This window comes from Lissotriton vulgaris, chromosome 3_1 (genome assembly GCF_964263255.1).
Source record: "Lissotriton vulgaris chromosome 3_1, aLisVul1.2, whole genome shotgun sequence".
In the NCBI taxonomy this organism is placed as follows: Eukaryota; Metazoa; Chordata; class Amphibia; order Caudata; family Salamandridae; genus Lissotriton; species Lissotriton vulgaris.
The window spans coordinates 254,596,961-254,610,132 of record NC_141689.1 but is presented as its reverse complement, the minus strand read 5'-3'; the positions used below and the strand labels follow the sequence as shown (position 1 = coordinate 254,610,132).

Genomic DNA, 13,172 nt, shown 5'->3' with positions numbered 1-13,172 from the left:
ATACGGCTGCTCAACCCTATCAGGCCTACCCAAGATCTCAACAGTCCCCCTGAAAGCCTGCCTCAATGCAAGACTCTTAACAGGCTCAAAAAAATGTGACCACATCTCCACATATCTGAAGGCGTTGAACTGGCTCCCCTTTGAAGCCAGAGTCCAGCTCAAACTGGCTTGTATCACGCACAAAGCAATATACACAAATTCCCCTGCATATCTTGCAGAGAAACTCTTGGTATCCGGGGCAATCAGAAACTTAAGATCCACCAGAGACCTTGTGCTCCAACCACCCCGCTTCCGTATGGATAAAACCTATAACTGTGCCTTCTCAGGGGCCGCACCCAGAACATGGAACTCGCTGCCGTCCTCCATCAGAAGAATCCTTTATTTGCCAACCTTCAAGAAGGGAGCTAAAACATTCCTAATGAGCAAATTCCTCCCTTCACTTTCTTTCATTGTGCACTCTGCTCCGCGGCAGTGCTCTGGTTATTCTGAAATAGCTCTTGTCTGCTTGGTTGCTCCTATTCTCTGTACTGATTTATTATTCCTGCATATGTAATTGTGGACTCTCTCTGCACATTGCTGGCGCGTCACCCCGCATATGTAACTGCTGGCTTTCATTGCATTTTGCTGACTTGTAACCCCCCTGATTATTGTGTATACTCTGATTATGTTCTAATGTAGTCACTTCCCTCTATCCCTATCCATGTTTTTGCTTTTTTGAAACCTGTATGCAAAGTGTTTTCCCTGTAAAGCGCTCTGATACCCTAACGGGTCACGTTCATGCTCTATAAAACTTTAAATAAAATAAAATAAAATCTTTAAAGCCATATTGACTGGTATCACTGCCCATCTGGTTGAAAAGCTCACCATGGCTGGTGACTTAGCACGCCCGCAGCGAAGACACCATCAGATTGTGCGTGAAGAAGTGCAAGAAAGACAGACAAATAGACAAGCCTTCTCCATCTATGCACTAAGGTTCTGGAACGACATCCCTGTCCCCATCAGGGTCTTCCATAAACCTATTCGATTTTGGAATGAACCGAAGACACACATTTAAAGAATGTTACATCAAGACTCAGAAAGCAGTCCGCCTTCCCTCTCAGAACCCAGGACAACCTTCCTAGATTCACTCTCTGACAGTATCTCTGCCTTAGACCCTGCACAACCCTCTTCTGCTCTTTAGTTCCGTTTCTGCAATACAAATGGCACATACATGTGGGCATACAAATAGCATGATAACATATTATATCAGTCTGAAGCCTCAGAAGTCACATTACAATAACAAGCGCTCATAGTCATAGAAAAAGACTTAGGGCCAGATGTACGAGCAATTTTAGCATGCGCAAACGGGTTAGCGACCCGTTTGCGCATGCTAAAATTGTCATGGCCATGTACCGACACAATTTTGCAAGTCGCAAATGAATTGCGACTCGCAAAAAAGTGTTTAGAGAATCGCTATTTGGAAGGCGCGTTCGCAAAACACTTGCAATTACCACCTACTTCAAGTAGGTGGTAAGGCATTCGCAAATCGGACGGGGTCCCCAGTGGACCCCTTCCCCTTTGCAAATGCATACGAAATTATATTTTAAGGGCAGGCAGTGGTCTCAGGGATCACTGCCTGACCTTAAAAACATTAAACGAAAACGGGCTGCATTTAAAAAAAACTGCTTTATTTAAAAACCGTCCTAGACATGGTGATCTGCTGAGCCCAGCAGGCCATCATCCCCTGTCAGTCCAAATGATTAAATTAATACTTTTATAGCGCACTACTCACCCGCAAGGGTCTCAAGGCGCTTGTACGAATACCGCTGTGGAACCCATCCTGGCTTTCCCTGTGAGGCGTCCACTCCTGGGCACCCCCAAGGTGGAGGCCAGGCATCCTTAGCGTTGTGGGGGCCGTTGTGGAGATTAAGCAAGCTATTGCCCAGAGTTGCAGAGTGGGACTCCATGATTGGAATAGGCACCGAGGCGAGAATTATCAGGTCCGGGGAATTTTTTAGCCCAAGACCCGCCGAGGCGGGGAATTGAACCCTGGTCCCGGGCCTGACCTCTGCATCAAGGTCTGCCGCTCTAACCATTGAGCCACACTTCTCCACTGATTCAGATAAGTTTATCCCCAAAAAATAATAAATAAACTCTTTTTCTTTTTTAAAGTAAAATGAACATTGTGTGATGTGTACTTGGCTCTGATACATATATATTTTTGTCACCCCCTGTTGATAACCAAGGATCCCCTGGGGGACCGTGAAATCAACCCTGGCAGGGTAGTTGCCGATTCTATTGTACCATCATCTCTAGGAGGGCCTGTCATTCCCAATGGGCTCGCAAATTGCGAGAGGCTCTTTATTATTATTGAGCCTCGCAATTTACAACCACTTTGGCCATTGCAAACAGTGTTAAACACACTGTTGTACATCTGATTTTGCGCCACGCAATTTGCAACTCGCAAATTGTGATGCGCAAAATCAAATGGTCGCACATCGGGCCCTCTGAGTTCATACCCGATTTTTATTTTCTTTTAAAACAAGACTACATGTTAATGCAGAATTTGTTCAGACTCCAGCAAAATACCCATTGTAGTGCAAAACAGCGCATTATGTGTATGTTAGCGTAAGCTGGGTTTCAGAAAAGGAATCCTGTGGTGGGAACTAAGCCCAATTGTTACTAAAACATTTTCTCATAGACATTCATGATTCATTTGGCCCTAAAAGTAGCTTGCACTGCTTGTCATCCTATGCCAAGAATATGATCTGCCAAAATAATGTCTAATCTTATTTTTGACATTCTTCGAGCTCATATTTATGGTAAACATGAACACATACTCAGGGCATCATTAACTTGTCTACAGATTCAATATACAGCACTGGAGAAGCGCACCGCTGCCCATGTGTCTAGATCAGCACTACAAAGAAATAACTTTAATAAGTAAATAAATAAACATTGTCCATGAACTCAAAATCATTCAGCCTCGGATAGGAATGCAAAGCAAGTCCAGGCACCAATGAGAGTTAGAAATTAATTCACACTCTTAGGCTGCTCCTAATGCTCAACTTTCACAGATACAGAACTATGAATGTAATCACATCACAGACCCAGGATTGATTTAGACAATCAGCCACAGCTCTGACAACAGAGCCCAAGAGGCCCCCTGCCATGATCTTGAAAGTCACTGAGTTATATTTGCTTGGAACGTCCCACATATGGACATCATGGTAAACACTAATTATCTACTCTTCAATTCCTCTATTTGCCAGGGTGGCTCGTTGTATGGGATGTTAAGAAATGCCAAAAATTGAGTTGTCCCAGAAACTTTGCCCTCACTGTTGTTATGAATTCCGTCACTTACAAGCCAGAGCAGGCAAGAAGACATTCCTGAGCAGCAGAAGACTCCCTCACAGGCCTGAGATGCTTTCTTCACAAAGTGTGCACCTTTCGCACAGTATTTAGTCATTAATCATGCACTACCATATTATGTGATTGTAAGCAAAAATGTGTTAACAAATTATTAACTGTGCAAGAGTCTGGTAGAGGGTTGGGCCTCTGTCGCTCCAGGAGAACACTAAATAGTAATTCTGTGGTGGCCCGCCAGTGTGTCCGGCTTCTGGCTCACCTCGCTTTGTGTGATACCCCTGGATAGCTTACCAGTGTCTCTGGAGAGCTGGCCTTACCACTTCAAGGTAGACTATGTATAATGCCCCCTTGGCGAGTTACCCCTGCCTCCAGTGGCTTAGGCCTCTGTCACTCTTGCATGGGCTTCATATATATCCTTGGTGACTTACCAGTACCTCCAGTGGCTTAGTCCTCTGCACTATTTGATACTCCTTAAAGCATTCGTTATGTGTCTAGCCAGTGCCTTCAACGGGCTGGGCTATTGTCACTCATAGAGTAGCACAATTCAGAGGAATCAGTGCTTTTTGAGCCTGTTTATGCATTATTTTGCTCCTTGTTTTCATTTGCAGATTTTACCTGTGTTCGTTTGTTTGCTTCCCTGTGTCTATCCCCCATTAGTTCTTTCTGCCTCAGGGCCTGGGCTTTTCTATTTGTAGCTAGCATCGGTACAGGAACCTTACCTCCCTTCTTAGCCCTGCCAACCCACTTGCAATGGGATTCACCTCTTCTGTGCCATCTACAATGCCGGATGGGTGGGACAAAAGACATCAGTAAGCAGCAGAATCCTCCACCAAGGCCAGAGACCTGTTCACAAATTGGGATGCCAGATTACACATACAGTGAGCGTGCCTTCATTGCTGGATTCAACTAGTGTAGAATGTGCAGGGGTTGGGCCTTCCCATGTGTTGCCTGCATCATGTCACTACTCCACCAATCCTTTCAGACAATTATACCCACCTTCTGAAGAAATACAATCATCAACAACCTACTTGGTTCTCCTCCCAGACATACTGCCAAGGTTCCAGGTATATGGCAAATGGATCAAGGGGGTAATTATGTGGTGTTTTCCCCTGTTTATGCCAGCTGGGAATGGGCAAACACCTCTTCTATTATCCCCCTTTATCATCCTCCCTGAACCTCCGATACTTCTTATTCTCTTTAGAAATGTAATCAACATTTAACCTACAAGACCACCAATTTATTTTGTTTTAAACACAATTCACTGGCAACTCCCAGTCCTATTGAGTGCATGAAATCCACAGCTGAAGGATTCCATAGAGAGCTGTGTCTTTTGATACAAGGGGTTGCACTTTTAATGTTGGCACATAAACTCTAAAACTGTGTATGGTAATCATACATGGGCACCCAGGGCATTAGAGCCTCTGCTGCTCCTGGGTCCTCGATATAGTACACCCTAGTTGCTTGATAATGCCTCCAGTATGTTCAACCAGTCATTCCTCAGCAGATGCCATAAAGTACTCCACTGTTGGATTACCAGTGCCTACAATGGGTTGAGCTTCTGTAGCTCCTGTGTGAGCACTCTCTTGGTAGCTTACCAGTGACCCCAGTGGGCCAGGCCACTGTCACTCTTGGGCAGGCTCCATATAGTTCTCCCTTACTGGCGTACTAGTGCCTCAATTGGATTGGACCTCTGTTGCAGTAGGTAGACTCCATATACACTTCTTGCCTGGCTTTCCTGTGCATCCAGTGGGCAGGGCCACTGTCACTCCTGGGTGGACCCTATTTACTACTTACTGTACCTGGCCCTTTCTGCAAGGTCACACCAGATTTGTGCCTTCCTGTGCTGAACTCGTTCTCATCGGCTTTTAGGGCTCTACGCACTTTACTGCAGCTAATCAGTGGTAAGTTGCTTCTCTCTCTCTTAAGCAAGGTAAAACTGGTATACACCAGATTTTTAAATTTGATGTACTTATGAGTTCCTAGTAAAAGGCGCTACATGTACCCAGGGCCTGTAAATTAAATTATAGTAGTGGGCGGCAGCACTCATTGTCCAACCCACGGAAGTAGCACTATAAAACATTTGCTTAGTAAACATGTCTTAGCCCTGCCACTGCAGACTGTAGTGCAATTTTAAAATGCCATTTTGACATAGTAAAATAACCCTAAGGCCTATATGTTCCTTTTTAAGACTTAAAAATCACCCCTAAGGTTGGCCCTAAAGGTCCTGGAGGACATTGACAGTCTATCAGGCCACATCATTTTTCTTTGCACTCCCATTGCAGAGTCACTTGTTAACATACACAGTAGTGCGTATTCTTGAATATCAATTACGCCCATTGTCCCGTAAGTACATTTGAATATTGTTGGTGAGCGCATACAGTGTCAATTTTCACTTTCGGAGAGGGAGTTTGCTCTCTTCAGTTTTTACTCCCAGTATCCTTAGGGGCAAATTTCCCCAGGTTATTCTCTGTCCTGAAGAGACCCTCTAATTTCTCAAAGGGAAGAAACGCAGTCAATATTTTCACAAATAAACCATTGATGACCTACAACACTACGCGATTTCAAAATAGTACCATTGCATTACCCATGAAGAATGTATTACATGGTCATTTGGTAAACCAATATACCATGGACCTTGTTCACTAATTCAAGTTTTTATTTGGTTATGGTAAATCACGTGGGTTGCACATCTGTTTATTTATTTTTAATTACGTCCTACAAAGATCAATAAATACCTTTGTGATGGCTGAAACCTTAATAGTATGTTGATTTTTCGCTGTATCAAGCAACAACAGTTATTTTTTTGTAGTATTTAGAAAATGTATAAAATGAGTTCCATGTGTGCTACTGTATAATCCTTACTATTATTTAAGTGGGGCCCCCACACCGCTCAACTAATAACCACATTTCTTACAGTACTCCTTGGTGGCTTACCAGTGCCGCTTTTCGGTCGGGCCACAGTCAATTCTGGGTGAGCTTTGTATAGTACTCCTTTGGTGACTTACCAGTGCCTCTAGTAGGTTGGGCCATTGTCACTCTTGAGTGAAGTTTATATAGTACTTCCTTGGTGGCTTACTAGTGCTCCAATGGGTCTGGCCCGTGTCGCTCCTGGATGGGACCCATTTAGTACTCCCTTGGTGGCTTACTAGCACCCCCCAGTGGAATTGGCAGCCTCCGCTCCGAGGCAGACACCATACCATACTCCTGTGGTGGCTGACCTGTGCTTAAATGGGTTGCCCTCCCTTAGTGGCTTACCAGCAAGCTGGAACTCTGTAGCTCCTTGGCGGACTTTATATAGAACCCCCTTGGTGGATTTCCAATGCTTCTCTCCATTTGGTCTCCTCGGTGCATAACTCAGCCTCCAGGGGGTTGAACGTCTACCAGTCCTGGTTGGTGAACTCCTTATAGTCTATATCCCGGTGAACCCCTCTGTTGCACATCAAAGGTGGTTTCTCCTCATGATAAGATGGTAAGCACCTGCCTATGCGACTGTGTCTATTTACACACTTTATGCATGATCTCATGCTTATGCGCAAAAAAGGCGGCTGCACCTTGCTTCTATGATTTTTTCAAACCTCACGCACTCCACCCAACATGTAGCCAATCTAAAGCCAACAACCTTTTCAATCGTGCTTTCCAAGGTGCGCCCACCAACTCAAGGCAAATGAAAACGCTTCATAACCACGAGGGCAGGTGTATGAAGCACTGCATAATTGCTAGAAAATGCTACGGGCCTTGCAAAGGGGTAGGAAGGAAAGGGTGCACGAATACCAAGAAGGTTTAGCCACAACTAGTTATTATATTTTATGTTCCAGCTTTGCAAGCTCTCTTGTCATGCCTGCTGCAGGCTATGAAAAAAATAAAAAATTACATATATATATATATATATATATATATATATATATATATATATATATATATATATACATATATATATATATATATATATACATATATACATATATATATATATATATATATATACATATACATATATATATATATATATATATATATATATATATATAGGGATACTAAAGGAAACGAACAAAAAAGTGTCTCTACATGCAATGATATGTAGATCACATTGTTTAGAAAGACACTCAACATTTGGGCGTTACCATACTATTTTTTTTATATCTGGATTCTTCAATTCTTGATCTATTTCACTTTTATAATCTGGTATTCCTGGAGGCTCTGACTGGTTACTGGAGTTTGCATATTAGATCGCCTCAGCCGTACACACTTCTGCCGGGTGGAAGCTGCCGTGTGATTACGACCTCCATATTTTCATCTAAGCACATACGCCCCCTGACAAGGAAGCAACAATAATCTCTGCTCGAAGCAAAGGAACACAGACCTCTATTTGCAGCGGTGAGGCTCGCACAGCAAGTACTGAGATGAAAACCGAACAAAAACAGAGACCAGAATAGAAAATGTACTGTGTCCTTAAAGGACTGTCTGGAAGGTAATTAACTCTTCAGCACAAAATATTACTGTGAGTACCTCTGCATTTTTGTTGCTAATGTGTTTTTTCAGACACGAGGACGCTTTGATATACCAAACATAAAAAAAGATGTTTGCACTTAAAAGCTCTGGTGGTACTTTTAGGTGAGAGCACCCCCTGCGCCTGAAATCAGAATGAATTATATAATACCACAGAACGCCTAGAGGGTAGGCAAACACACTTCTCATTCAAAAACATTGCAGTGATACAGACCGTCTGCTTCTTTCTCTCCTCAGAGGTACCCTGCCTTACCTCCCTACCCAAGACCGAGCCAGCAGCAAGCTGCCAGCCTGTTTTGCAAATGCACTCTCCCAATCAAAAGCTTGACTCTGGAATCCAGTCTCATTCTGACACACTTTTCTATGTGCAGCACCTTATGCTTGAGCTGTTCCTGCTACAGTAAAAACATATTGTTACTGTTCATTCGAACATTCTCTGCGTGGAATTAAATACCATTTATTAAAAATGGCTCGGCCAGCTGGCTTCAATCAGTTGTGCTTTTGAATGAAAGTTACAGAAGGTTGTGCATAAAAGGAAAGTCAATCAGTGCATCAACCTGTAATGACAATTCTGTGTTCAGCATAATGCTGTGGAGGTCAAACATCAAACCACGAATTTGGAAAAGATTGGTTGCAAATTGTTTACCTGGTCAGAAAAAAGCCATATGATGTTGGCAAACATGGTGTCCACTTGGACCAAAGCGAGCTGAGAGATTTAAAATGAGGCACAAACCCAAATTGTCAGGGAAACAGGAAAAAAAACTGTAAAATCAATGCCATTAACGATTAAAGTGCTCATGCATACTCACATACCTTATGGGAATAGTGTTGATCCACAATGCGCGCCAGTCCAAAGTCGCCGATCTTCAGCACAAGGTCCTCTGTGCTTATGAAGATGTTGGCGGGTTTCAGGTCTCGGTGGAGCACGTTGGCAGAGTGAATGTACTTCAGTCCTCGAAGCAACTGATACATAAAGAGCTTGGCGTGATCCTCAGTGAGCGCTCCCTGTTCCAGCAGACGCGCGAGGTCGGTTTCCATGAATTCCTGCACTATGTAGACCACACTCATCTTGAAGAAGTCTCCCTGGATCTCGGTTCCTTTCGGGCCCAGCACCTCATGCAGTTTCACAATGTTGTCGTGGTTCAACCGGCGGATGATCTTGATCTCCCGCAGGGCATGCTTCGTACTGCGTGCGTCATTGATGGCGAGCTTCTTGATTGCCACTTTCCGGCAGGTGAGGCTGTCAATGGCAGAGAGGACAAGCCCATTGGCACCAAAGCCCAGAGGCTTGAAGTCAATGAACCTACATCCTAGGTCATAGCCATACATGCTGGCAATGCAGTCACAGTTCCCTGCCATTGTCCGTGCAGCTACTTGTGCACCAAAGAGAAAAAAAAACTGCAGACAAAAACTCCAGGGAATAGAGAATATGTACACAGTTTTCATGAAATGTAATTCTGCATTAAAAAATCCTCTTTTCAGTAAGAAATGTGGGGAATGTGAATATTTCCAGTAAATACATAGAAAGATCACCCTATTTAATAAAAAGAGTGTATAAAAAGAGGATAAAGTCTGGTACTCTCCTCAATGCACCGTAAAACCTAGAGCAGGTGCTCACTAAAAGTAAACTTTTGGGAATGGAGCTTCCATGAAAGCTTTCATGAAAGTGCTGTATTACAGGCTGCTTTCTAATGAGTGCAGGCTCTGCTGTACAGCCACCCTCCACCTTTCCTCTACATTCCTTCCTAAGGTGTATTGCATACACCATGACATGCATTTATAGGAAACAGGAGCGAGTCAATGGCCGCTGGCGGCTCTGTGACCATCCCACGGGTGTCCTTGGGCAGCGGCACTGCAGATGCCGGAGTAATCCTCATAGATTTCAATGTTTAATGGCTCAGCAATGCTGGAGGAGGTGTGGTCGCTGCAGGCACGCGTTCCTGAGAATATGATGGTAACATTCGCGCGACCTTCCCAAAGTCTCGACACCTGTCCGTGTCTCACTTTTCTTCACTTCAATGATGTCATGGTTCTCACACCACCTTTCCTCTTGCCCATGGAATATTGTAGCGTAGCTTCATATCGCTGGATGCAGCAGCGACCCTTGGCTCCGAGATACCTGCTCATGAGTTTCTCAATATCAGAGCAAATTGAGACCCCTTCAACCATAAAGTTGCATAAAGGGCAGCAGAAATCCTAAAACCCCAGTTGCAACTACACACCAGCATGGACTTCAAGAACTGGCACCTGCTCTTAGAGTGCTGCCTGCAGCGACAACAGTGTCACATTCCTCCTTCTTTGCACTTCAAGAACGAGCACTGCCATGCAAGGACACTCCAGCATCACTTTTATGGAGGTCTTACCTTCCACCAAGACTTTGCACCCAACTTGAGAGTTCTTTGTCGCACAAAATCCAGATGTCTGCTTTTTCATCCTTGGTCGGGCCCAAGATCTCGCACTCAACGTCAGAGGGTGTCGAGCAGCAACACCTCGACCACCAGGCTTAGGAAGACCTCATGTTCCTTCCTGGTGAGGCTGAAGACTCCCTCTCTGTGCCCTGCCTTCTGCGGGTCACCATGCTAAAGAAAGGTGGTGTGGGGGCAGTACAGTACTTTTCCACCTGCCTCCAGCCCCCGGTGCTCAGCTGGGCACATTTCCTACCTCAGTCCTTTTCCGCTTGCATTCCTGCAGAGAGCCGGTTGCCCCTTGATCTCTGCAGCCGCTGGAGACTGTTATGGCTCGGCGAATTCCCCGCATTGTTCACGGAAGACGGTGATCCCTTCGGCCCTCCGGCTTTCCTAGAAATGAAAGAAAGATTGAGTGAGCTGATAAGATTATTACACGCGCGCGCGCGCTATGCAAATTCCTCAAGGTTAAGCCGAGTGGGGCTCGCGGAGGCCCGGGAGCCACCGTTCTGTGCCAGCCAGCGCGCGCGAGGCTGGTTATATAAATGCGATCGCTGTTCTAGAACATTCCAGCTTTTATAGGTAGATACGTCAGTTTAGTATCATTTTCCACACATTAAAGGTTTACGGAGCTGTCGTATATCACTGTTGGCATGGCATCTTGCCACATTTTATATGGAAATTTGTTGACAGACTGCCATTACCTAATGCATATGCAAGCGAAAGGTGACTGTCCCGGCAGAATATTAAATCTTCTTGTACTGGACCATCTAGAGAAAAAAAACGATTAACTCCCTTAAAAAGAGGCTACCGGGAAAGACATAAATCCTAATGTGTATGTTGGCATTTTGAGGGTACACGTCTGTGGCGTTGCTCAAAATGTGGCTACCCTGGGCACCGCAGTGAAGGCTACCGCTGCCACAATGGCTCCCTCTGGTTTCTGTAGCATTACCAGTTTTCAGGGTTCTTTCCTTTAAACTCTTTTCCCGATACTAAAGAATGTATGTGCTAATGGGGCATTTCACATAGAATGTATTATACCCGCAGAGACAGTGGCTGGCTTCAATCTCACAACAGCTGAAGGTTTAAACATTACACTAATTCCTTTATGTTTGTATATATTTTTTGAGTTGTACGTTTGAATTTTAAATGCACACGCAATAAAGCACTGGAAAATGCAATGGGGCTTGTTAATGCTTTTTTCCCCATTGCTATTTGTATTCAATTGCATGCGTTAAGATGCACGCACACAGCGGGCCAGCAATCTTGCAATGTTTTATATTGACAAAATTGCAAACCACGTTGGCTAGAGGTGGAAGAGGGTAGGACACAGGTGTAGGGGGAGTGCCAGCTTCTCCAGGGCATCTTGGACATGTATTGTCCCTGCCACAAGTGCATCTGTTGCTCTCTTCTAGCAGGAGAGGTAGCTTCGGAGTCAGTGGCAGCCAGTGTGAAACAAGACATTTTCAGCACCAGCCTTGGGGGGAGAGAAAGAACAGCAGGTGCCAAGTTATGTACATTTGTATCCAAAGTGGCATTACACTAAAGAAAAGCTAACCTGCAGGAGGGTGGCATATGCTACAGAATGCCCATGAGACCAAGCATTTAAGGAACTCACACCACGACCCTTTCTAGACACTTTCTGTATTGCACTGTGATCTGTATAGTACTTACTACCCCTGATGTGTTGAAACGCTTTGCGGGTGGGTGGTGCGCTACTCAGTGGAGTCCATTATAAGTGGTTTAGTTAGCTCATGTGATGGAGATTTTAGTCGTCCTGTTTTCAGGAAGTGTACTGCAGTTTGTGGCGCTAAAAGCAGATTATATATGTTAGTGCTGATTGCTAAGAGACTGACTGTGTATACATATATATATATATATATATATATATATATATATATATATATATATATATATATATTTATATATATATATATATATATATATGTATATATATATGTGTGTGTGTATATATATATATACATATATATATATAGATATAGATATATATGGTTGTTAGTGAGATACTATGTATTGTTAGTAGAACTGTCATGTAGTAGTTGCAAAGAAGCTCAGTCTAGTTTGGGTGTTGTGTCACACAGACACACAGGTTGCTCTGTGTGTTAGAGGTCGTTCTGCCGCAGAGCAACAGTAGGATACCTGGTCTAAGCAGAGAAGGCTCTGTTGTTAAATTAGATGGTTATGATGAGAAATGATAGTTACAGAGATTTGAGTTAAGCGCGAACATGCAGACTTGTGTTCATGCGTATTCCAGCAGGGTGTATATTGAACTGTACATGTAAGAAGGATTCACATGCGGGGCCACGCAGGGTGTACATCAATAGATCAATAAACATAGTTTTTGATGGGTGTACTGAGAGGTTAGTAGAGATCAGGCATGTCCATTTATATTTGTCGTTCATGCACTTTCTATCAGAGTATATTCAGTTCTTGGACAATAAGGGCGCTTCCTCAGGATTCATATGTAGGGTCATGGAAGGTGCACATCTTTAGGTAAAGAAACAGTTTCCAATGAGGGTAAGGTTTTTAATTGATATTACATAGTTGCATCATTTGGCTCATGTGGAGATACTCATTTTATTCTGGCTTTAACTATTGATGCAGGGTTGTAACTATCAACGAAGCAGGTAGAAAATTAAAGCACCCCCCACATTGACCCATATTTCTGATGGACCAAGCAACGAAAGCACGTCCGCCCGACCCTCTCCAGAAGCGCTCCCTTGTGTATTTCGTTCAAGCATCTATCCATTCACTCTTCCAGCCACCCACTGATATCCACAATTTCACCTTTACATTCTGCCATCTATTCATTCTTTCATCCATCATTCAGTTTTTTACATCCCATCCATCCATTCATCCATCCATCACTCAACCTTTCACTAATCCCCTCTT

General features: G+C 43.9%; 1 protein-coding gene across 1 annotated transcript in view; it reads right to left on the bottom strand.

The window, feature by feature from the left end:
* Nucleotides 1–13,172, bottom strand: part of MAPK4 (mitogen-activated protein kinase 4) — a 514,768-nt gene that overhangs the window by 357,145 nt on the left and 144,451 nt on the right. Inside the window, exon 2 of the mRNA XM_086960385.1 lies at nt 8,668–10,652. Within this exon, the coding sequence (XP_086816511.1) occupies nt 8,668–9,300 (633 nt within the window). The 5' untranslated portion in view covers nt 9,301–10,652. The remainder of the gene's footprint in view (nt 1–8,667; nt 10,653–13,172) is intronic.